Source organism: Poeciliopsis prolifica, unplaced genomic scaffold (assembly GCF_027474105.1).
Source record: "Poeciliopsis prolifica strain line A6 unplaced genomic scaffold, Auburn_PproV2 SCAFFOLD061, whole genome shotgun sequence".
NCBI classification, from domain to species: Eukaryota; Metazoa; Chordata; class Actinopteri; order Cyprinodontiformes; family Poeciliidae; genus Poeciliopsis; species Poeciliopsis prolifica.
Genome location: NW_026562436.1, coordinates 70,337 through 93,273, shown reverse-complemented (window position 1 = coordinate 93,273; position 22,937 = coordinate 70,337). Strand labels below are relative to the sequence as shown.

The following is a 22,937-nucleotide window of genomic DNA, read 5'->3' as shown; positions in this document are numbered from 1 at the left end:
AATATTCCTAACACACACTATGTTGTTGAGACTGATTGCTCCTGGTGGGCCCCGTAAGAAGAAATGCTGATTTTGGGTTAGGAGTTAAGGTTAGGACTAAAGTATGAATTGACAGAAGTCAATCCAATGTCCTTGTCTATACAGAAAGACATACAGTATGTGTGTGAGAGGTGTACAATGCTGAGTCACACCAACATCAAAAGATACAAATATATTTTGCATTGTACTGTACTGATCTGGTAGCCTTTCTGTCCAGGGTGTACACCTCCCTCTGTCCCCTTTCGACCAGTGACTGCTGAAGCTAAGCATCAGTCCCCATGCAGAGACAAGTGGTATAGACAATGGATGGTTGGATGGATGGATTTTACTGTTTGCCCTAAATAGAATTTGGGGTCTCCTAAACAAGGTTTCTATGGCAGCCAGCAGGACTTTGGTCTTTGACAGCTTTCCAGTGTGGTTGACGTTTGTGTCATACTCTAAAAGCTGCCTCACACAAGATTTTTGTATGAGGCAGCTTTCAGAGTGACAATGCGACTTATTCCAAAATTCACAATAACGGGGTCTTGTGTTGACTTCAGCCATGCTATGTTAGGGCCACCTCTTTGGAGAAGCTTTGACCCCTGTCCTTGCACCCTATGTCTCCACATTGCTCAAGCATCTTACAAAAGCATAAAGAAGTACAGGATTAAAAGAAATAAGACGGCTGGAGAAAGGATGAAGTCGTAAACAGACTGTGTGTGTTCCTTCACTGTTCTTTTGTTTGTTCTCCCTCTTGAGGGAGCTGGATGATCTAATGGAAGAGGCTGCCCAGGATGGTGGGGGTGTCGAGTGGCAGCTTGTTGGGGTTTTAATTAGTCGGAGTGATCAAAAGATGATTGTGAATGAGGCAAAGAAAATAACAGCAAGCTTCATTGGGTAGGGCTGCACTATTTGCTCAGCCAAAGCTCAAGAAGTCAGAGAAAGGCCAGGATATTCTCTGGGGACCCACTTTAGCATGTTTGCAGGGAGACATTAATCACTCTAACTAATTTATTCAGTTTCAGGGGTTCAGAGTGGGGTGAGTAAATTGTGTGATAGTTATCAAAAATGTTTTGTTTTTGTTCCCATCAGATGTTCAGAAAAAAGCCCTAAAATAAGAAAAGCTGCATGTATAAGTATTCTAGAAATGTAATTACAGTTGCATTGATCACTGATCACATTTTTATTGCCAACGTCTTTTTAGTTGTATTATTCATTCTGTGTTATATTAAGTTGCAGAAAGCTGTAACAGTATGTTATATATATATATATATATATATATATATATATATATATATATATATTATATATATATATATATATATATATATATATATGTATATATACATGTATATATGAGCACTTAAGTTTTATATATATATATATATATATATATATATATATATATATATATATATATAAAAAATTCCCTTCTCACCCACCGCGGGTGGTTCTTATCCTCTGAACTCGGGTCCTCTACCAGAGGCCTGGGAGCTTGAGGGTCCTGCAGTATCTTGGCTGTGCCAAGGACTGCACATTTCTGGACTGAGATGTCTGATGTTGTTCCTGGGATCTGTTGTAGCCACTGCTCCAGTTTGGGGGTTACTGCCCCGAGGGCCCCGATGACCACAGGTACCACTGTGGTCTTCACCTTCCAGGCCCTCTCCAGTTCCCCTGAGGCCCTGGTATTTCTCCAGTTTCTTGTGCTCCTTTTTCCTGATGTTGCAATCACTTGGTATTGCTACATCTACCACAACGGCTTTCCTCTGATGTTTATCCACTACGACAATGTCTGGTTGGTTCGCCATTACCATTTTGTCTGTCTGGATCTGGAAGTCCCAGGATCTTAGCTCTGGTGTTCTCTACCACCTTTGGGGTTGTTTCCCACTTTGATCTCGGGGTTTCCAGTCCATATTCTGCACAGATGTTTCTGTACACTATGCCTGCCACTTGGTTATGTCGCTCCATGTACGCTTTCCCTGCCAGTATCTTGCACACCCTGCTGTGATGTGCTGGACTGTCTCAGGGGCCTCCTTGCACAACCTACACCTTGGGTCTTGTCTGGTGTGGTAGATCTGGGCCTCTATTGCTCTGATGTTTAGGGCCTGTTCCTGGGTGGCCAGGATGAGGGCCTCTGTGCTGTCCTTGAGTCCAGCTTTTTCCAGCCATTGGTAGGATTTACTGATATCAGCCACTTGGGTTATTTGCTGGTGGTACATCCCATGTAGGGGCTTGTCCTCCCATGATGGTATCTCTGGCACCTCAGCCTCCGTTCCCTGTTGTCTGAGACATTCACTGAGCACATTGTCAGTTGAGGCTTTGTCCCTGATGTATTTATGGATCTTAGTTGTTTCGTCCTGGACAGTGGTTCTCACACTCACTAGTCCTCTGCCTCCGTCCTTGCGGCTCGTGTACAGTCTCAGGGTGCTGGATTTGGGATGGAACCCTCCATGCATGGTTAGTAGCTTTCTAGTCTTAATATCTGTGGCTTTTATCTCCTCCTTTGGCCAGCTAATTATTCCAGCAGGGTACCTGATTACTGGCAGGGCATAGCTGTTTATCGCACGGATTTTGTTCTTGCCATTGAGCTGGCTTCAGGACTTGCCTTATTCGTTGGAGGTATTTAGCTGTGGCTCCTTTCCTTGTGGCCTCATCGAGGTTACCATTTGCTTGTGGTATACCTAGGTACTTGTAACTGTCCTCTATGTCTGCTATTGTTCCTTGTGGGAGTGAGACTCCTTCTGTGCGGATCACCTTCCCCCTCTTTGTGATCAGCCGACCACACTTCTCTAGTCCGAATGACATCCCAATGTCCGTGCTGTAGATCCTGGTGGTGTGGATCAGTGAGTCGATGTCTCGCTCACTTGGCATACAGCTTGATGTCATCCATGTAGAGGAGGTGACTGATGTTGGCCCCATTTTTGAGTCGGTATCCGTAGCCAGTCTTGTTGATAATTGGCTGAGGGGTTCAGGCCTATGCAGAACAGTAGCGGGGACAGAACATCTCCTTGGTATATGCCACATTTGATGGACACTTGTGCAAGTGGTTTGCAGTTGGCTTCAAGCGTGGTTTTCCACAGCTTCATCGAGTTTGCAATGAAGGCTCTCAGAATCCTGTTGATGTTATACATCTCTAGGCATTCAATGATCCAAGTATGCGGCATTGAGTCATAGGCTTTCTTGTAATCTTGCAGTCTCGGGCAACTGTGCGGTCTATGAGGAGTTGGTGTTTGGCTCCTCTGGTATTTACACCGATACTCTTCTGTGCCGTGCTCATGTGTTTATCCATGTGTTTGCTTATCTTGGCTGCTATGATGCCTGACATGAGCTTCCAGGTTGTGGAGAGGCAGGTTATTGGTCGGTAGTTGGGTGGGACTGGACCCTTTGATGGATCCTTCTGGATTAGGATTGTCTGCCCTTCAGTTAACCATTCAGGGTGAGTCCCACTTTGTAGCAGCTGGTTCATTGGGCTGCCAGTCGCTCATGGAGAGCAGTGAGTTTCTTTAGCCAGTAGGCATGGATCATGTCAGGCCCTGGTGCTGTCCAATTTTTCATGCCTGAGAGTCTTTCTTGAACATCTGTCACAGTGATGGTTACCGGGGCTTGCTCAGGGAGGTTGCTGTGGTCCTCTCGTAGAGAGATCAGCCACTGTGCATTGCTGTTGTGGGACGCCTCCCTTTCCCATATGCCTTTCCAGTATTGTTCAGTCTCCAGCCTTGGTGGGTCTGCTCTGTTGTTATTACCCTGCCATTGAGAGTACACCTTAGCTGGTTGAGTGGAGAAGAGCCGGTTAATCCTTCTGGATTCATTCTCCCTTGTGTATCTCTTTAGGCGGCTGGCCAAGGCTTGGAGCCTCTGTTTGGCAGTCTCGAGTGCTTCAGGTATGGGCATCTGGCTGTACTTTCTGGGTACTGGTCTTTTCATTGTACCCTTGTGGAGCTCTGACAGTTGGCTCACTTCCCTCCTTGTTACCTTGATTTTAGCCTCTAACCGTCTTTTCCATGGTGGGTATTGGGTCTCATGGTTGCTCTTATAGCCAAGTATCTCAAGGATCACTGATGCTGAGTTGTAGATCAGCTCATTGGTTTCTGTTATGGTGTTGGTAGGGATCGTTCTCAATGCTGCATTCACATTCTCAATGAGACTTTCTGATGGTACTTCACTCAGCCGTTGTAATTGGCGCCGAGGAGGCCTGGTTGTCATTCGGGTCATGATTCTCTCTCTCAGGTCAGCAGCTGTCTCGTTCAGCTCTGTTTCGCTCATTGGGGCCGTGTATCCCCTCACTGGGTGGGGACTTGTAGTTAAGTCCCCACAGTTCTGACATCCGGGTTCCTCCCTTTTGCCGTAACATTTGTGTTGTATCTCGTCAATCTCAAGTTGTGATAGCAGTTGCCGTTTGCGGATGTTGGAACACTGAGCTACTAGTTGTTTAGCGCTTAGTGTTGACTGGGGATGTCGAAGTAACCATTCCTTCCCCAGTCTTTGCATGTAACCCCTCTGACTAGGGTTACTTGAGTAGTAGCATTCCAACAGATCCACATTTTCATCTCTCGCCCATTTCCGTCTTGTTCCAGTAGCCCATTTGTCATCAAGGTGCTCTGGTTCCCCAACACCTGACGCAGACCTTGTTTGGCCGGGCGACGTCTGAGCCGGCATGTTATGCAACTTAGTATCTCTCATGGTATGAGGTAGGCAGTAGCTTGAAGGGTCTTGCCTAAGGACCCAGACTGGATTCGAACCCTGCCCTCTCGGGTGATATACTGATGCCTTATGTATGTTGCCTTGCAGCAAGACAGTCCTGGGTTCGATTCCCGGCTCGGAGTCCCACTGCTGTGGGTCAAAATTAGATCCTGCTAGATTTAGCCCACATGCCTCCTCCTACTAAGAACCTCAGCATTTTTAACAATGTTTAAATATAGATTTAGTGAAGTCAGTGAGAGGTAGCCCACGTTGGCTAAGTTTTAAATCAATCACTGGTTATTGGTTATTATTTGCTGTGACGTATTTGTGAACAAACCCATGTCAAACAGGAAGATTGCAGATGGCATCGATTGTAGCCATGGTAACAGAACAATCAAACTATCAAGATGATTCTTTGCACTTTCACAAAGAAAACTTCCTAATTAAATATTAAATATACCATTTATTTTAAATTTTATCTCTGTTGAATGCATTGAATCAAATTAAATAACATTGTCTTTCTCTAAAAATGAATGCTATTAGCACATTAGCAGTGAATTTTAAAAAATTCTCTTTTGAGCAAATGTTTTAAAATAAATGCTATATCTTTTAAAAATCTTTTAAACACACTTGAGCAAGTATATATTCACACAAATACATATTTTGTTCACTTAAAGTATACTTTTATTTAATATATTTCTTAACAGTAAATTTAGGTAAAAGTTATAATGTCAAAATTGGTACAAGTATGCTTTTAGTATCAGGAAAAACATAAGGTGTATAGTATACCAGTTGCTGGTGCCTAAATCCAGCTGCGTTCCGGGCGAGAGGCGGGGTACACCCTGAACAGGTTGCCAGTCTGTCACAGAGCAACACAGAAACAAACAGGACAAACAACAATGCACACACACTCACACTCACTGAAAATACCACGCATGCACAGGGAGAACATGCAAACTCTCTGTAGAAAGACCATGGACCAGGAATCGAACCCAGGACCTTCTTGCTGCAAGGCAACAGTGCTACCACTGTGCAGCCCTTAATTTTAGTATACTTTGTGCACTTAATACTTACTATCCTTGAAATGTACTTATACAAATGTAAATTTATTTGAAATATATGAAAGTATTTTTTTCACTTATTTTGCTGTACATGTTGATGTAATTACTTTCTGGACACTTTATCTTTTTAAAATGTGGAACTTTTGGGTTTATATAATGCAGTGAAAAGATGTAAACCAATAGCTAGACCCAAACTTTTTTTAATCCAAAGGAAAACTAAAATCCACCTCACAGACTACTATTATATAGTTGTGATGTTTCATATTGTCAGCAGGATATTGCTGCCCGTCAGAAAGCTGACCAGTACTCTGTTAAGTGCAACGAGCTGCTAGCGGCGCTGCTAGATCATTCAGCTGCACAACTGCATGTGTTCCTGGCACTGATTGTGATTAAACTTGTAACTGTTCCTCCATACTGAATAGATGAGATATCTTTGGTCCACAGCTAAACTTTAAGGTTGTTTTTGAGTTTTTGGTGACCTAAATAACGAGCCAATGAATCAAAGAATGCTGTGAGCTGTCAATCAAATGGTTTTGGTGCCGTACCTTGATTGGTTCTGCTCGTAAGCGCCGGATTTGCTAATGGAAAACGAATTTGGTTGAGGCAGATCGAGACCATACTGGTTCGAGGCTGGCTAGTGGAAAAGTGCCTACACACTATATTTGCTTTTCATAGTTCCCACATGATGACAAGTATGATCCAATTAAATATTAGATTCTTCATTAATGTTGCTATGTTGTTGTATGCTGTTTTAAGATCTTGTTCAGTGTGCCCCTTTTTAACTTCGAGGCTCTGCCCCTCTGAAGGTCTCTGTACGGCCCTGGTTCTGAGTTGATTTTATTTTAAATGTAGACAATTTACTTTCTTCAAGAAAACTCATTCAAATCTACTTTATTATCAGTTTCTATTATGACAACAGCTTTCGTCGACTGCATTTCATTAGATTTCCAAAACAAACTTGTGAGTCACTCATCTGCAATAATTTTTATGTTTTTATTATTATTTTCTGCTCATCTTTGTCATTGTGTAGATGTCAATTTTAAACAGATAGTCAAAAATGTGCAAGTTGAAATAAATAGATTACAGAAAGAAATCTGCTGAAGAGAGGAGTGAAGTATGACTTGAAGAGGAGCAGTGCAGCTGTTCAAACAGAGCCCTTGTGTACTTCCCTCCCAGTCATCTCCTTCCTCCTTCCATTCTCATCCCCAGATTCTGATACTTTCTGCTCACGATCAGCACTTCCATAATTTAGACGAGCACAGAACAGTTTTTGTATACTTTTTGTACCATGTTCCTTTAACTTTTCTTCTAAGAAATAGATTTCTTTTCCACTTATTATAGGTTACCTACAACAATTTGTGGTTCAGCTGAAATGGAAAATCCAAACTGTGCCTCAAACATCAAAGAACCCAATTGGCTTGTATCATAATAATTTGCATAATTTGCTATGCATAATAATTTCAAACAGTGCACTTTGAGTTTTTTATTTTTGAAAAAAATACTGTTCTCATTGAGAGCTTTTTAAAGTTAAATTTGATTTATACTGCAATGGTTCATGACTTGAAAATTATACTGGCCATTATTTGCATTGACCATTTAAGAAAATCTGAGAAAATCTAATTTGCATAACTGTCTGTCAGAAGGCCTGTAGCACTACAACATTAAAGCATTTGTCTGTAGATAACAAAAAAACAGTGAATCATTCTAAGCAGTGAACCGTTAGGCACTGACATTTTGATTTTTTTCCAGTTCTTAATTTTTAGGAGACAGTTATAAGATACAGTGCATATAATGCGCAAAATAACTTTTTTTTTTCTTTTGCTGGAAGAGCCTTTGTTAAAATGTGTTGACAGTCAGAGAAGTAGGGGCCTGTCTGCAAATCTTTAGGTTGAGGTTCAATTGCTTACTCAATGTCTGGATAACCTGGATGCAAATCTGTCTTCAAAACTTTGCACTGTGGGAGGATCACTCACTTACCTTATCAGTGGTCATAATATTGTGACTGATCAGGGCATACAGTACACTTGGATATGGTATTGGCTCTACTATATTTGCTATTTTCTTTTTTTTTTTAATCCAAATCTTTTGGTTATTATGATATTTGCTGGCTTGTTTGTGCCAAATCATTTAGATATCAAGTTAAACTCTCATAGTGATTATCATTAAAATCAATTCAATTCTAAGTATTCTCTCAATTTTCTGTCCTCAGATTATTTTCCACCAATTGCAGTGGCTGTCTGGAGAAAATTGCTCCAACAGAGTTTGTAATGCGAGCTGTGCAGAGTGTTTACCACCTCAGCTGCTTCTGCTGCAGTGTCTGTGAGCGTCGACTGAGCAAAGGAGACGAGTTTGTGCTGAAGGCTGGTCAACAGCTGCTGTGTAAGGCCGACTATGTGAAAGAAAGAGACCTGCTGAGGACCATGAGCCCAGACAGTTCAGACTCAGGTATAACTAGGGGCTTCTTCTTAATTTAGTGCTTTCTACTGTGTATCCCATTGTGTTCCTCTTCACGTCTATTTCTGTTCATGTTGAATTCTCCTATGCAAGTTAAAAAGCATCAGAATGAAAAAAGCTGTGATCTGTTTTGTGTTCACACACAGAAAAGAGTGAGGATGAGATATCAGATGTAAAGTCAGAAAAATTTATTACAGCAGAGAAAAGGAGTGATGACAGCAAAGAGCCTCTGCGTCCTAAACGGCCGCGCACCATCCTCACCACGCAGCAGAGACGTGCCTTTAAGGCTTCGTTTGAGGTTTCCTCCAAGCCCTGCAGAAAGGTGAGCAAATGATCAAACAGTAAAAAAATACCCCTTTCGCAGTCATGCTTTTTTACCTGAACATTCTTCTTAGAACCAGTCATTGGATGCTCTAAGTTAAGTAACTCTTCTGAAGCCAGTTTAAGTTGGGTATATATATTACACAAATGTTCGGTATTCCCAAAGTAAATTAGAACATTTGTTCTATTGGGGCTTCTTTGTCAGATTAAAATTAAATTTTAAAAATGGTATTAAACATATCCTTAAACCAACATTTCTGTATTAAAAATGTTTTTGTACAATTCTGATGTAATATTGTAATCTTGAAGGTGTATGCCTCTTTTATAATATCTACTGCTAGTTTCCAGCTGTAATAACTGAAGTTGTGTATTGACTCTAGATGGTTCCTCTTTAGGTCCAAAGATAATAACTTCAGTTTTGTTTCTGTTTCACTGGAGAAAGTTATGGCACCTGTTCAGTGCATCTGTTCAGTGCACGGATAGTGACACTCTATTGTAGAGCTGTGTATCATCTGCGTAGTTGTGGTAGCTAATCTTATTTATTGTTATAACCTGAGCTAGAGGGAGCATATAGATACTGAATAAAAGAGGTCCTTGGATTGAGCTTTGTGATTTCTGTCTGCTTCGATTAGACATTTCCTATTGAAAATGTTCTTTATGTAAGATTCAAACCAGTTAAGTTCTGGACAGGAGAGTCCGACCCAACTCTCCAGTCGTTTTAGTAATATGTCATGGTCAACACTAAGCCTGTAATTCCTCAGTAGTGATTTGTCCAGATTGTTCTTTTTTATCAGTGGTTTGATAGTTACTGTTTTTAAAACCTGAGGGGCAGCACCTGATGAGAGGGATGAGTTTACTAAAATATTTCAATGAGATCAAATGCAGGAACTTGAGCTTGACTGATTTCTGATTTCTTCTAGGTTTTTATAGTTAAGTAGTTTAAATTTAGTCTTCTTTTCTTTTTTTTCTTTGCATTTGTTGTGTTTGCATAGCACTGGTACTGGAGCTTTATATTGCTCTTCTAAGCAACTAACCTAAAGATTTCAATATGCTTTCCTGTATTACGAAGAGCTTCGGGGGTTACAACATAATTCCATATATAATTGAAATGCACAAAAAAGTACTAATAAGTTTGATCTTCCAGGTCAGAGAAATCCTGGCAGCAGAGACCGGGCTAAGTATTCGTGTGGTCCAGGTGTGGTTCCAAAACCAAAGGGCAAAGGTCAGCAACGTGTACCTAAACCAACCTCCAGAACCATATTTGCATGTATCCTGCAGTTCTTATGTCTGTAGTAATGTTAAGATGCAAAATTGATTTAAAACAAGCCTAATTATTATTTCTTTATGTCAGACACTATATCCTTATTTGCATGATGTATGACAAAACTTTCACACATCTCTCGCTAAAAATTATTCCTTCTGCCTTTTGCAAAAAGTGCTTAAATGTCTGAATCAGATCTGTATCAGTTAAACCCAGTAGATTAAGCATTTCTAATCTACCATTTGCTCTGTTTGCTCGTATTTGGGTGAACAGGCTTGCCAAAGTTTGGCCAGCCAAAAGGTTTTTTTCCCCTATCGTCAAGCAGTCCGTCAGCATGAGTCTTAAATTGCTTGCTAGTTTTAGTCTCGCATTTTAAGCATATCACAATCATTTGTGATATTTAAGTGCTTCTTCCTATAGTTGACAAAGACAAAACTGATTCAGCAATTTAAAAAAAAAGCTCACCAGGTACTTTTTTCTTAAACTTTAGGATTTAGACTGATTCAATTCAATTCAAATTCAAATTAAAAGTTCATTCACCGGTTTATGTTTATTTACTTACAGATGAAGAAGTTAGCACGCAGACAGCAGCAACAGCAGGAGCAACAAAGCAGTCAAAGACTGGGCCCAGGTAAGTTTACAATCAGTGATTGTGAATATGTATAACAATGCATATAAATCACAGTACAAATTATTAAGTTTATTAAAATAATAATGGTACACTTCCAGTTGTATAATTAAAAATAATCATATGTTTTGATGTCAGAGTGTCACCCATGCTGGGGAATATGAATTTTTCTGACAGCACTGCTATAAAGTGGAAGCCATGATTTTATCAGTAGAGCTTGCTTACAGCAGTGTGGGCTAATTGCCACTGTGATCTTGCAGCGGATGTGAGCAGACAGTTTAGATAAGTGTCTCACTGCTTTGGCAAGTACAGCTTCTGTCTGCTATGGGATTTGCAGCATGTCAATATTGGCAGAACAGCTCATTTGGTTTATTACAGCGGAAACTGCTGCTGATAACCAAATGAGCTAAGCAAATCAGCAAATGGGAAATGTTTGAGATTGATGCTAGAATAAACTGGAAAAACCATGGAAACATTGATGATGGTCAGCCATCCTTAAGTTAAGACAACCATTCAGTTTATATGAAGCATACATCTACTGTATGCTTTGACTTGTAAATTCTTAACTAAAAATGGACATAATATTTTATTTCAAATTTATATGAGTATTATATAGTAGTAGTATATAGTATGTAGTGTTATTTGCAGTAATTATATTTTTAACTTCTAAAAGTTACCCATGAATGATTTTATATTTTATCTCCTAGATGAGGTATATTTTAATGGGGATTTATGTTATAGATACATTTTTAGAAAAGTATAAAAAAGATGAGTTTAATTTTAATTTTAATTTTTTGTTGCAAACAGTATGGGAAAAAATATTTTTCATTTATTACCAGCCCCCAATGTCAAAACTAAGTAAAACACCTTTGGGTGTTTATGGATCTAGCTAAATCCATCTTCCTATAAACTCAACAGCTTTTTTATAATATTGTTTCATCAATAATATTCTCTACAGAAATCCCAATAAAAGTTTTGTGCAACATGTTTGAGAAGCAATTTCTCATGTTTTATCAACTTTAACTTTGCATCAAGACATCTCGGTTATTCCCACAGCGTCAATTTTTCAAATACTTGCAGGTGCGTAGTTTTGCCCATTCTACATTTTCAAGTTTTCCATCCTTCCCAGGGATTGACCTTTACACATTTTTCTAAAACCAACTGTCAAAATGAAAGGTGCTATTTTTTATTTCCACAAGCACTGAATTCCTTTAGATCACTTTGGACGTTGGACACAAATCCACATAACTTAATTCAATGCAAACTTCTGTATCACACTGAAGCATGTCTGGCCTCCTTATGTGGGTTGTGCCAACACAGCATCCTAGTGAGTGATTATTATTCTTTTCAATATTTCTTTCTCTTTCAACTTCTTTTCTGAGTAAAATTTGTCAAATCGGTATTTTGGCACCTGACTTTTTTTTTCTTGCCATGTGTGTATGTGTGTGTGAATTGAGGCAGAGATTTACACATATTTAGGTACTATGTTTATTTTTTAAATGTACCTGTTTCTGTCTATTACCATAGTATGGTCACTTTGACCTTATCCATGTTATGCATGTGTATATATGTCTGTATAATTGGGTGTGTTCTAGCCCACTTTTGCTGATATGTTAGTAGTAGGCTGTTATATTTCGTTTACCTTTTACCTCAAGTTAAAGCATAAATACATTTTGGGGAAGAAAAGATATCTCAATTCTATAATGGCACTCATTATGAGTTATTAAGTTAACAATTGTACATTATAACGCAACACTCATTTTACTTTTTTAGCTTTTCAGTTTAGCATTACAGTTTATTAAAGTGTCTTATATTAACCAGTATTGTTGCTAATTTTTTGCACTATATTTTTTCTTTTACGTCCAGCATCAGAAAAAATACCTACATTGGAATATGCTGCCTATGAGTATAAATAGTTTCCATAAACTTGCCACAAATTCTTTTACCTTAATGATGTTAGGAGAAGTTTCTCCATTTTTAAACAAATGTAAATGACTTCTCACATGAGAAAAATGTAATAAATTACTGACACAATGACACAAAATAAATTACTTGTTCCGATGACAAAAAATTACTGAGGGAATTTTGGACATAATTTTCCTATGTTAACTGGAAACGCAGTCCAGACTTTCACCCCAAAAGTCTGGACTGTGTTTCATACTAGTAAAGTCTTCAGGTTAGCTGTTCTAAACACTTCTTTAGAACAAATCTACAAAATATAAAATTGCATCTTCCTGTGTCTTCCTGGCAGCAGCCAGTCACTGCATGTTGGCATTTTGGATCATTTTGCTCGGTTTGTGATATTGTCTGCTTATCAATATCACATTTTGTTGAATATTTCTGGAGTGTTGCATAGGGCTACAGTATATTATGAGACAGATAATCTCTGAAAAAAAATTACCTTCTCTTTCTTCTCCCAGTGCTAACTGCTGAAATACCCAGATCAGTCAGAAATTGCCAATCAGAGAGGTGGGTCTTAGCACTGTCAATCTAGCTTGTATAAGAGCTGCTCACCTCCAACCCATTTCTTTCTACTGTGCTTCTTCCTGATGACAAAGCTTGCCACAAATGCTCAGACTTGTTATTATGAGAGAAATATAGTTTTCCTGTTGTGACAAATTGTTTCTTTGCTACTAGCAAATTTAGCAGCTCTTATCAAAGCTGTCTGACACTTCTAAGTCCTTCTTCCTGGCTTTGATTGGATGTATCTGACATAAGAAAGATGCATTTTTGCAGACTGCAATAGTAGCACTTGGAGGAGGACGAGGAAGTTGATTTTTTTTCCCCAGATTACCTGTCACATTATGCTGTCATGACTGCAATTTTAACAAATATATAAAAAGCCTATATTTTTTATAAAAGTTATTTACTGCAGTTTTAAACACAACATGAAAGAAATCAACTTGAGGGTAAAACATAAATCCAGTAAGGGAAGTAAATGTAGAGAGTGAATTACAAAAATATAACCCATAGTTAGGAATGTGTGTTCATATTCATAAAACGACCACACAATGTATGAACAATTGTAATGTACAAAAGTTGAGCTGAGAAAACTGTATTTCGACTATTTGCTTTTCACTTTCACTTTTCACCAGAAGTAATATCTGGCTGTATGGATGGCCTGCTCAGCACCTTCTCAGCGTCTCTGCCTTCGACCCAGCCCCAGTTGGTGACCATAGAGCATTGTGGATACAACATAGACTGTCTCCATCAGGGCCTCACTCCACCTCAAATGCCTGGTGACCACATGAATCCGTATGGTTAGCATCATGTTCAGCAGCTGCCAGATGTTTTAAAGTTCTTATTCTGTATTTTTCAGATTTCTTTAAATTTCAAAACACTTTTTTTTTTCCATCTTTCTTTTCAAAGTTAACTTAATTTTCCCTAATGTGTTATAATTACTTTTAAATAACCTGGTTTAAGTCAAATTTTCTGGCTATCCTTCTACAAGCTCCTTAATGATAGTTTGCTGAAATTTTTGTCCACTCCTTTTGACAAATCTACTGTAACAGATTTTTTGACACATTTGATGCAGCTCTCAAATATTCTATGGTCTATGGAATGCCCTCTCCAATACATTAACTGTTTTTCTTAGCCAATTTGGGAGATTTCTTCTATTTGGATAACTAATTTGTGCTCAATCTTTACCTTCCTGTTGAGATGTTGTATTTTCATGTAATATTATTTTCTCATGAACCTATTTGAAGTTCACCTAGTCAGCATGTCAAGTGATGATGCCGAATACACAATTTTTCTGGAAAGTTGTTTTTCTGCCAATAGCACATTGTTCAGCCTGTACACAAGCTGATATACAGTACTGAGACACTTCCTGGGTCTGATTGGTTGTTTCTGGCATGGAGCGGTGCTTTTCTGCAGTTTGCTATCATAGTACAGGGAAGAGGTTGATTTTTTTTTTTTTTTTTGCAGATTATCTGTCTCATGCTAGACTGTCACGACAATTTTAACAAATATGAGAAAAAACATTCATTATGAAAGTTATACACTGCAGCTCTTTCTATGAAGACAGTGGATTGATTCCCTACAAATCAATAAATCAACAACCTTTAACACAATACTGTGCTTCAGCTCTATCCAAATCATCCATTGTACTGTATTTTGTAAAAACACAGATTATTACCAACATGTGTTTTATGTAGGTGGTGGTCTAGTTTATCTCTATGTATTTGAACTGTGTTTTTGGAGATGCTTCATTTCTTCCTTTCTTCCTTCATTCATTAGAATATTTAGGGCAAGGTTTACAGTGACTTGCTAAGGTTAGTTCCACATCCAGCATGAAATCCCAGAGTTCTGATGGAAGACAACCTCTCTACCATTACTATTTTCTTGTTAAAACACATTTAATATTGAATTGTCAAAATAAAGACAGTAAAGTACTTGCTATTTAGGGCTGCTGTATATGCTGTCTTGCTTTATTTTTCACTTTTTTGTATTATTTCTCCTTTGCCTAGGTATGGATTCCATTTTCCATGACAATGACAGTGACACCTCTATGACAAGTTTAAGTGAGTCCTTTGTTGCCTTGCCAGGCGGATGCTTCCTACAGGCACAAACAGGAAACCCAATAGACAGCCTTTACTCCATGCACAGCTGCTACTTTGCTTCCTGAGACCTGGCCATCATTGTCTCATGCTGCTGAATAAATATTTTCCAAACTATTCACAAATAGACAAAGTTAAATATCAAATTGACTGTGTTTGATTTAGGGAATTTAATGCACTAAAAAAATAATAATAATAATACTTTCGAACATGTTCAAACTATTGTCAGCCAGCTCGTGTAGAGATCCCAGACCTCTCAGATACTTTTTTTTATTCTAAGGACATTTCAAATAAGAAGGTAACTATTAGTAAATATAATTCTACTGACATAATTTTTGCAAACCATCAAGTCTGTTTCATGCTAGACAGGATCATAATCTGTTCTTCTATGTATGTGTGAAATGTAAGTTACATCCTAAAGAACACCCAGAATTTCCCTTTAAAATGGACAACTATTTATTTCTCACCAGAATCCATGTTACATTTAAATGGGCATCAAATGTAAATATCTATTTTATCAAATGATGAAGTTTTGTTGTACATCTGAAGCCCGAAACTCCTTTTATTCCTATAAGTGTTTGGACGGTTATATTGTCTGAGAAAAATGTTGCATTGCTATTTATTTTCTAATTTTAAAGTAATGATGTTGATACCTTAAATAAACAATGCATTCTTCCACAATCCTGTGATTTTATTAAACTGTTAAAATTATCACTGGAAATTTTAAAAATAAAATAATGCTACAATTTAAAATAAAGTGAATGTCGTATACATCAATCAAAAGCTGCTGTCCTTGATCAAACCTTCCTGCTGTACATGACTTCACTGAATCCATAGCACAGCGTAGCTCTTGCCAAGAAGTATAATAGCCTGGTTCAGCAACATTTTTTGTTCTTGCTCCAAATTTGTGATGGAGCACAGCAGTCCTAATGATGACCATAAGGTCAGACACCAGCATTTTTGAATATATTTGTATCTTATATTCCCATTTTATGGTGTAAAGCATAAATAAAATAAACTACGAATGTTAAACAGCATAAATAATACAAATATACTTACATAAAAAAAATAGATTTTGTAGATAAAAAATTTGTGCTGCTGATGGGCTAAAGAAAAGTAACTAATCAGTAATTAACAACTATAGACATATTATTCTAACATTTCACATTTGAAGGTCCAGGAGAGAGTCAAAAAAAGTATATGTCAAGACACTCCTCCAGTTTGCTTATTACTGTGGAGTTGAAGTTGAAGACACCAACATACACCAGCTCCAACAAATCCACTGTCATTTGGACAAAGCAGGCAGGACTGTGAGGATAATGTTATTTGGTTTCTCCAATGAATTTAATACAAATCAACCGGATCTTCTTAGTCAGAAACAAAGGGGGAGGCATCACCAATCACCTGGATCTTGATTACCTTGCAAACAGGCAACAGTTTGTGAGTCTGAAGGATTGTGTGTCTGACCACGTGGTCTGCAAGACTGTAGCACCACAAATGCCTGTTTTTTTCTATTCCTTTTCACTTTCTACTCTTCAAACTTCCAGCACAAGTCTGACTTCTGTCACCAACAGAAAAACTCAAATGACTATGCAGTTACCGGATGTATCCGAGATCTGGTGGACCATTTTGTGGCATGGTGCAGGATAATCTTATCTTGAATGTGAACAAAACAAAGAAAATGATTGTAGGTTTTAGGGAAAACAGGATTTGATCAAACCCTATTCTGATCATGGGAGGAGAAGTTGAGGTGGTTGAGGAATTCAAATATTCCTGTGTTCATCTGAACAACAGTAAGCCTTATATTGAACCATTTTTTGATCCAGGTGCATTGAACCAGTGAGAGAACTAAAACATACAGGATTCTGGCTCTTGAGGACCGACTTTGGACACCAGTGGTCTATGTTTACTATCTCTGCTGGTGTGGGGTTGATAACACAACTACTATTAAAAAAATCACTGAATCAGGATACCACAACATCTTTTTTATTACTGCAACCATAAAAGATATTTCTCTAATAAACTTATTTTTTTATTTTCTTAAGGATGTGGAGATAATTAAAAGACCAGAAGACATTAAAGTGACAAATTTTAAATACCTTGGGTCATTCCTGGACAGTCAGCTTACCTTTGTTGAAAACACAAATTTTAAGAAATGCTCACAGAGATCTTATCTTTGAAGAAACCTTAATGTTTTTGGGGCTAGCCAACTAGAGTTTGTCTACAAAGCAATTTTTGAGTGATTTAACTTTCCATCTCCTAAGTCACATGAGCTGCTGAATAAAATACAAACTTTTAATTGTTTCATTAGCAGGTAAATAGTGGTGAAACCACAAAAAACCTCTGTCTCAACTGTTTGCTGAAAGAACATGGAAGATGGCATGGAATATTTTAGAAGATAGCATTCATCCTCTTTTTTCATCAGTTTCAACTTTTGAAGCTTCCTGAGCTCAGACATCTATTAGAAGTCATTTATTCCTAGTTGACGAAAGTGATTGACAACATCTACCTATGGCATGCAAAGTGTTTCCTTCTATACTCATATTGCTGATATTGTGATTCTGTGAATGCGTTTTATTTTAGAGTTTTGGAGTTGGAAGGAAAGTTTCCACCTTGATGGACACTTTTCTACACATGGAATCAACATAAGATTCTGCCAAAAAAAGGACTATATGTGAATTTTTGGCTTGCATTTGTTTAACAATCCTGGTTTGTTCATGAATTCTTCTGTGAAACTCCTTCATTTGTTATTGAACTTTATTAGAAAAAGTAAAAAATGAAAGAAAAATTCTCATATGTGGACTCAGTAATATTTTGACATTGTAAATGTTTTTTTATTATCATGTTACTTTTTGTGGCTCTCTGTTATTTTATTCCTCCTATAATTGATTGAGATGCATAGGTATTATTTATAAATTATGCTTTATTTTGAGTATTTATTTTGAGGGGAGTGGGTGATATTTCCTGACATTTCTAAAAGTATCTAACATTTATTTAATGATTAAAGCAATATACCATGATAAATTGACTACTATGCTATCCTAGTATTTTTTTTTATTATTATTTATTTAGGTTAAAGACAAGATTTTCAGAATTTTAAGGAAAACATGATAAAAAAAATATGAATACAAAAAATACACACACGTGGACACACATACTTTTGCAGTTTCTCCATTACCCCAGATGAGCTGTACCTCTATTATGTGTACTAAAATGGCTGTGCTTACACACTTCTCCAAAGAGGAATAAAGTTATCTTCAGCTTTAATAATAAAATTAGTACAGCAAACAAACTGGAATATTTACATATTGTGTTTCATAATTATGTTTTAATCACGACTTGAATACAAAAAAATTTCAAAAGTAAAAAAAAAAATCTTGAAACCATGGAAAATATAGAAAACTCAGTTCCAGAGTACAATGCTGCAATTTCCAAATAAGGTATGGTATGGACCTTATCCTGGCCACCCAGGAACAGGCCCTAAACACCAGAGCAATAGAGGCCCAGATCTACCACACCAGGTGTAGGTGTAGGTTGTGCAAGGAGGCCCCTGAGACAGTCCAGCACATAACAGCAGGGTGCAAGATACTGGCAGGGAAAGCGTACATGGAACGACCTGACCAAGTGGCAGGCATAGTGTACAGAAACATGTCTGCAGAATATGGACTGGAAACCCCGAGATCAAAGTGGGAAACACCCCCAAAGGTGGTGGAGAACGCCAGAGCTAAGATCCTGTGGGACTTCCAGATCCAGACAGATAAAATGGTAATGGTGAACCAACCAGACATTGTCGTAGTGGATAAACAACAGAGGAAAGCTGTTGTGGTAGATGTAGCAATACCAAGTGATTGCAACATCAGGAAAAAGGAGCACGAGAAACTGGAGAAATACCAGGGCCTCAGGGAGGAACTGGAGAGGGCCTGGAAGGTGAAGACCACAGTGGTGGTCGGGGCCCTCGGGGGAGTTACCCCCAAACTGGATCAATGGCTACAACAGATCCCAGGAACAACATCAGTCCAGAAATGTGCAGTCCTTGGCACAGCCAAGATACTGCGCAGGACCCTCAAGCTCCCAGGCCTCTGGTAGAGGACCCGAGCTCAGAGGATAAGAACCACCCACGGTGGGTGAGAAGGGAATTTTTATATATATATATATATACATATATATATATATATATATGTATAGAAATTTAAAAAATAAATAAATAAATAAAGAATTCTGCGGAGTGCTGGTGGAGCGGAGAGACCACTCATAGACATTCACGTTGTGAAGAATTGTCATTATCGCGCTAGGTGACAAGCAAACAAATGGGGAACGTTACACCTGTCCAGTTTGTAGGCAGCGAAGGACAGATATTGCGTCCTCCACACAGGAACCAGCCTCCCTCAGTGGGATAATTCCATTGAGGCGTCCACGTGGAACATGGAATATAAGTTCCATCCTCATACTGACAAATTAGGAAACAGATCAATAATGTTTCGCTGGCACCAGGTACATGGCCTACCCGAACAGTCAAATTTCCTGGAGGAGAATGAATACAAACCAGATGGTTTGTCTCTGGCTTCATAACAGCTCTCATACTTGTTGGGTATCCATTAACATTGCTGTAGGTGAAGATCGTTGTTACCCCAGTGCACACCCTTTCCATCACAATGACACTATCCGAAGTGTTGTCTGGAGTCACAGGCATGAAACGTAGTGGCCTGGGACCTATTCATGGGACAACATCTCCACATAATTCTGCCATATGTTGTCATGGTGATGGTCGGAAGGTGACCTAGGAAAGTCTTTACAGCTGTGGTGTGGACAAATCTTCTCTCCAGATGAATCAGCAAGGTTGGTCTGAAAAAACAAGATACACACACAGCAGCCACAGCGCAAAAGAGGCTCCATCTGTGAAAGGGCCATGTGTCAGTCAAAATTTTATCAGTCACCAATTGTCAGTCCGTCCTCATCATTTTTCTTTACTCTAATTGTTTATCAAATTTTACTGAAGCTTCAGGAACTTTCAAAATTTTGTTAACATTTTTCATGTTTTAATTTCTTTACTTTTAAACTCTAGTCTTCAGGATCCTGTTTTACATAACGTGCACATTTAAAAAGAGATATCTCAAACTCATGTTAGGACCTAGCAACAAATAATTTCCTGTTTCCAATTTACACACCACGTTTGTCCATTGTTTTACTTTCAACACACCATTTAAGACTTTTCTAATTCCTTTGTGAAGAACACCATTTCACAGTGCTTTAGTCCCGTTCCTTTACACATAGAGTGGACTCTATGGCACGGGGATAGAAAGAGTGGGGTGGTGGTCAAGTTCTTGTTGTGGCGATTCTCACTTTGACTCAACGGGTGATTGAGTGGAGAATCCTTGCTAAGCATCCCCAGCAACCACTTACTTTTTCCACAGTTTTTTTTTTAGGTTTCACACTTATTACCTTTCCCTTCATGAGTGGTTTTTTCTTTTGCTTTTCACTTTCCCTTGACGTCTAAGGGTGGTGGACACAAAACCACTTGTACCACACTTACTTGGTTGATTCCTGCTCTGTCTTGGTTTAAATCCCATCAATCCTGTGCTGGGAGAAGGAGGTGACCTAAGATGTTGGCCCAGTAAGGAAGTTATCCCCCAGGACATTTCAGGACATGTCCGCAGAACCTGACTGCTGGCAGATTTCAGCGCGTCATACTCTTTCTGTCAGTGGCGGGTATTTAGGGAATCCTGGACGAGCCTTCAAAATGTTGGGTTTATTTTGTTCCCCAACATGCAAGTCTCAACCAAAGACACAAATTACTTTTCTGCAGAAGAGGGAAGCAAAGCCAGACACGGAGAACTGCCGTCAAACACTGTCTGGGGTCTACTCTGCCGGCTCTCAGTCCCCAACTGCCTTTTATTATGTTTACAAAGAGGTTGGGCTTTTCACACAATTACACAAACAATCAATCAATAAACTTTCCCATAAGATGTTCTGGAGTTCTTCTGTGGACATGCCCTTACCAGGACACAAGGATGACGTTAGAAATCCATTCCTCAGGAAGTTGATAACACAGACAACTAATGACCAAAGCAACCAATGATCAAGAGCAGCTCTTAACACAAGAATGTGTAAACATTTCTAACCCCCAAGAAAACATCTGGAAAAACAATTGAGTATACCACAAAAGAAAGGAGTCAAGAAAACAACCCACAGAACAATAATATAAAAACATAACCTTTCAAATAAACTTAGAAGTAAATGAACTTAGATAATTTTCCTAACAACCAGTACTGGCAATGGAGAACCATTCTTTTTCGATTGTTGATTCGAAAACTTTCTGCCTGTCTGCTAGTCCACAACAGAGTCTGGCGCTACATTAGCATGTGTTTACTAATGCATGAACATTAGGTTGTGCTTGTGAGACGGCCACACATATGGTAGCCGCACTACTACGTAGAATGGGCATCAGCCAATGAAACGCAGCCCCTGTGGTAAGGTCCATGGGATTGACATCTGGTCTGTCCCCACCCTTTCTGTTTGTTGCAGCAAGGTCCTTCTCAACTGGTCAGAGCGGAAGAGACTGAATTGTGGATCTGCACTTCTTTGAATGCAGTGTGAAGAGATGTTGGCAATTAACTATTTGCAAGTGAGATCAGCTCTAAATAAGTTTATGGTCACTCAAAAACAATAAATATTTTTGCATTTTTCACCATGTTAAGTTATTGTTACTTCATACATAAGTCCTAATTGAATTTTGTTGGTAGCTGAAAGGTTAGCTATTTTTTTGCAAATGACTGCGAAAAAGTCATTTGCAAAAGTGGATCCAAAAAAATGGATTTTACAGTGTATTAATATTTCTGATTGTGGTCATATTCCCAAAGTTATTTGGCACATTATCAACTGATTCTACTTTTAAAACTGTGGTTTGTGCGTTTCTATAATTTATCTACAGTGATGCAACTAGTCCTTATACAAAAGGTCTCTACAGTTTAATGTGTAATAAGTAAGATGTTGATGAAACACCTTGCAAACCTGTTCATGACACCAGATAAGGATGCAATGCTGTAAAGGTACAATGAGGACACTGCAATCTGTTTAAAAATTGAGGGAGAATTTCTGCTATAATGCAGGGTCAAGAAAGATAAAATAAAATAAAATAACATAAACATGCATCTTAATATGCATAGACGGAAAAATGAGGTACACAACCCTTGCACATCCATCTATCTATTCATGTGTCTGTTCTCTCTTGTTTGACCATGTGGACAGAAAATCCATGGGGAGAGCATCCAATATTTTAATTAGCCAAATACAACTAAGTTTTAGTGCAAGTGATGCAAGGTTTTAGATTCCATACTACATGAAATTAATCTGGTGTACCAGCAATACAGAGCAACATAGACTATTCGTCTACGTTAGCATGGCTTGGTTTCATGAATAGTAGGGGCAGCAATTTATTCGCAGTGGGAAAAAATCTTCTCCTGTTATGAGCTGCAAGTGAACACAAGTGGAATAACTTGATTTGTTTTATGCTGTCAAGTTTCTAGGTAAAAGACAAACAGCTGTCTCTTTGTCAAACAATTAATCATAAAAAAGTATTGGGTATATTTCTCAGTAAATAAAGATTTGTGGTCTGAATGCAGTCCAGTGGAAGATAAAGACTGAGACAGGTGTCAGTAGCTCTGTGCACAATAAAACCTGCTGGCCAACAAATCCTGACCTCAGAAAATCTTCCTAGTAGATTTCTAGACCTCCAGCTTAGAAAACATACACCACACTAGCAGCAAGGGCAACATTGAATGATTTTTTTAATTTTTATTTTTTTACAAGATTTATATTTTATGACGCTAACTGCTTTGTAATATTTAGTTTTGACATAAAATGTCATGCTTTTTTATTTTTATTTTGTTGAATCAGTTATGAAACCTTTACATCAAGTTCAGTTACTTTTATATGAACGACAAAAACATTGTCAAAAA

General features: G+C 38.4%; 1 protein-coding gene across 1 annotated transcript in view; it reads left to right on the top strand.

Moving 5' to 3' along the window:
• The window catches only part of LOC129379819 (LIM homeobox transcription factor 1-beta-like), a 33,502-nt gene extending 18,277 nt beyond the window's left edge, over positions 1-15,225 (top strand). The window contains exons 4-9 of the mRNA XM_055060709.1: positions 7,969-8,204; positions 8,360-8,535; positions 9,679-9,756; positions 10,360-10,426; positions 13,519-13,683; positions 14,893-15,225. Of these exons, the coding sequence (XP_054916684.1) occupies positions 7,969-8,204; positions 8,360-8,535; positions 9,679-9,756; positions 10,360-10,426; positions 13,519-13,683; positions 14,893-15,050 (880 nt within the window). The 3' untranslated portion in view covers positions 15,051-15,225. The remainder of the gene's footprint in view (positions 1-7,968; positions 8,205-8,359; positions 8,536-9,678; positions 9,757-10,359; positions 10,427-13,518; positions 13,684-14,892) is intronic.
• The last annotated feature ends 7,712 nt before the right edge of the window (positions 15,226-22,937 follow it).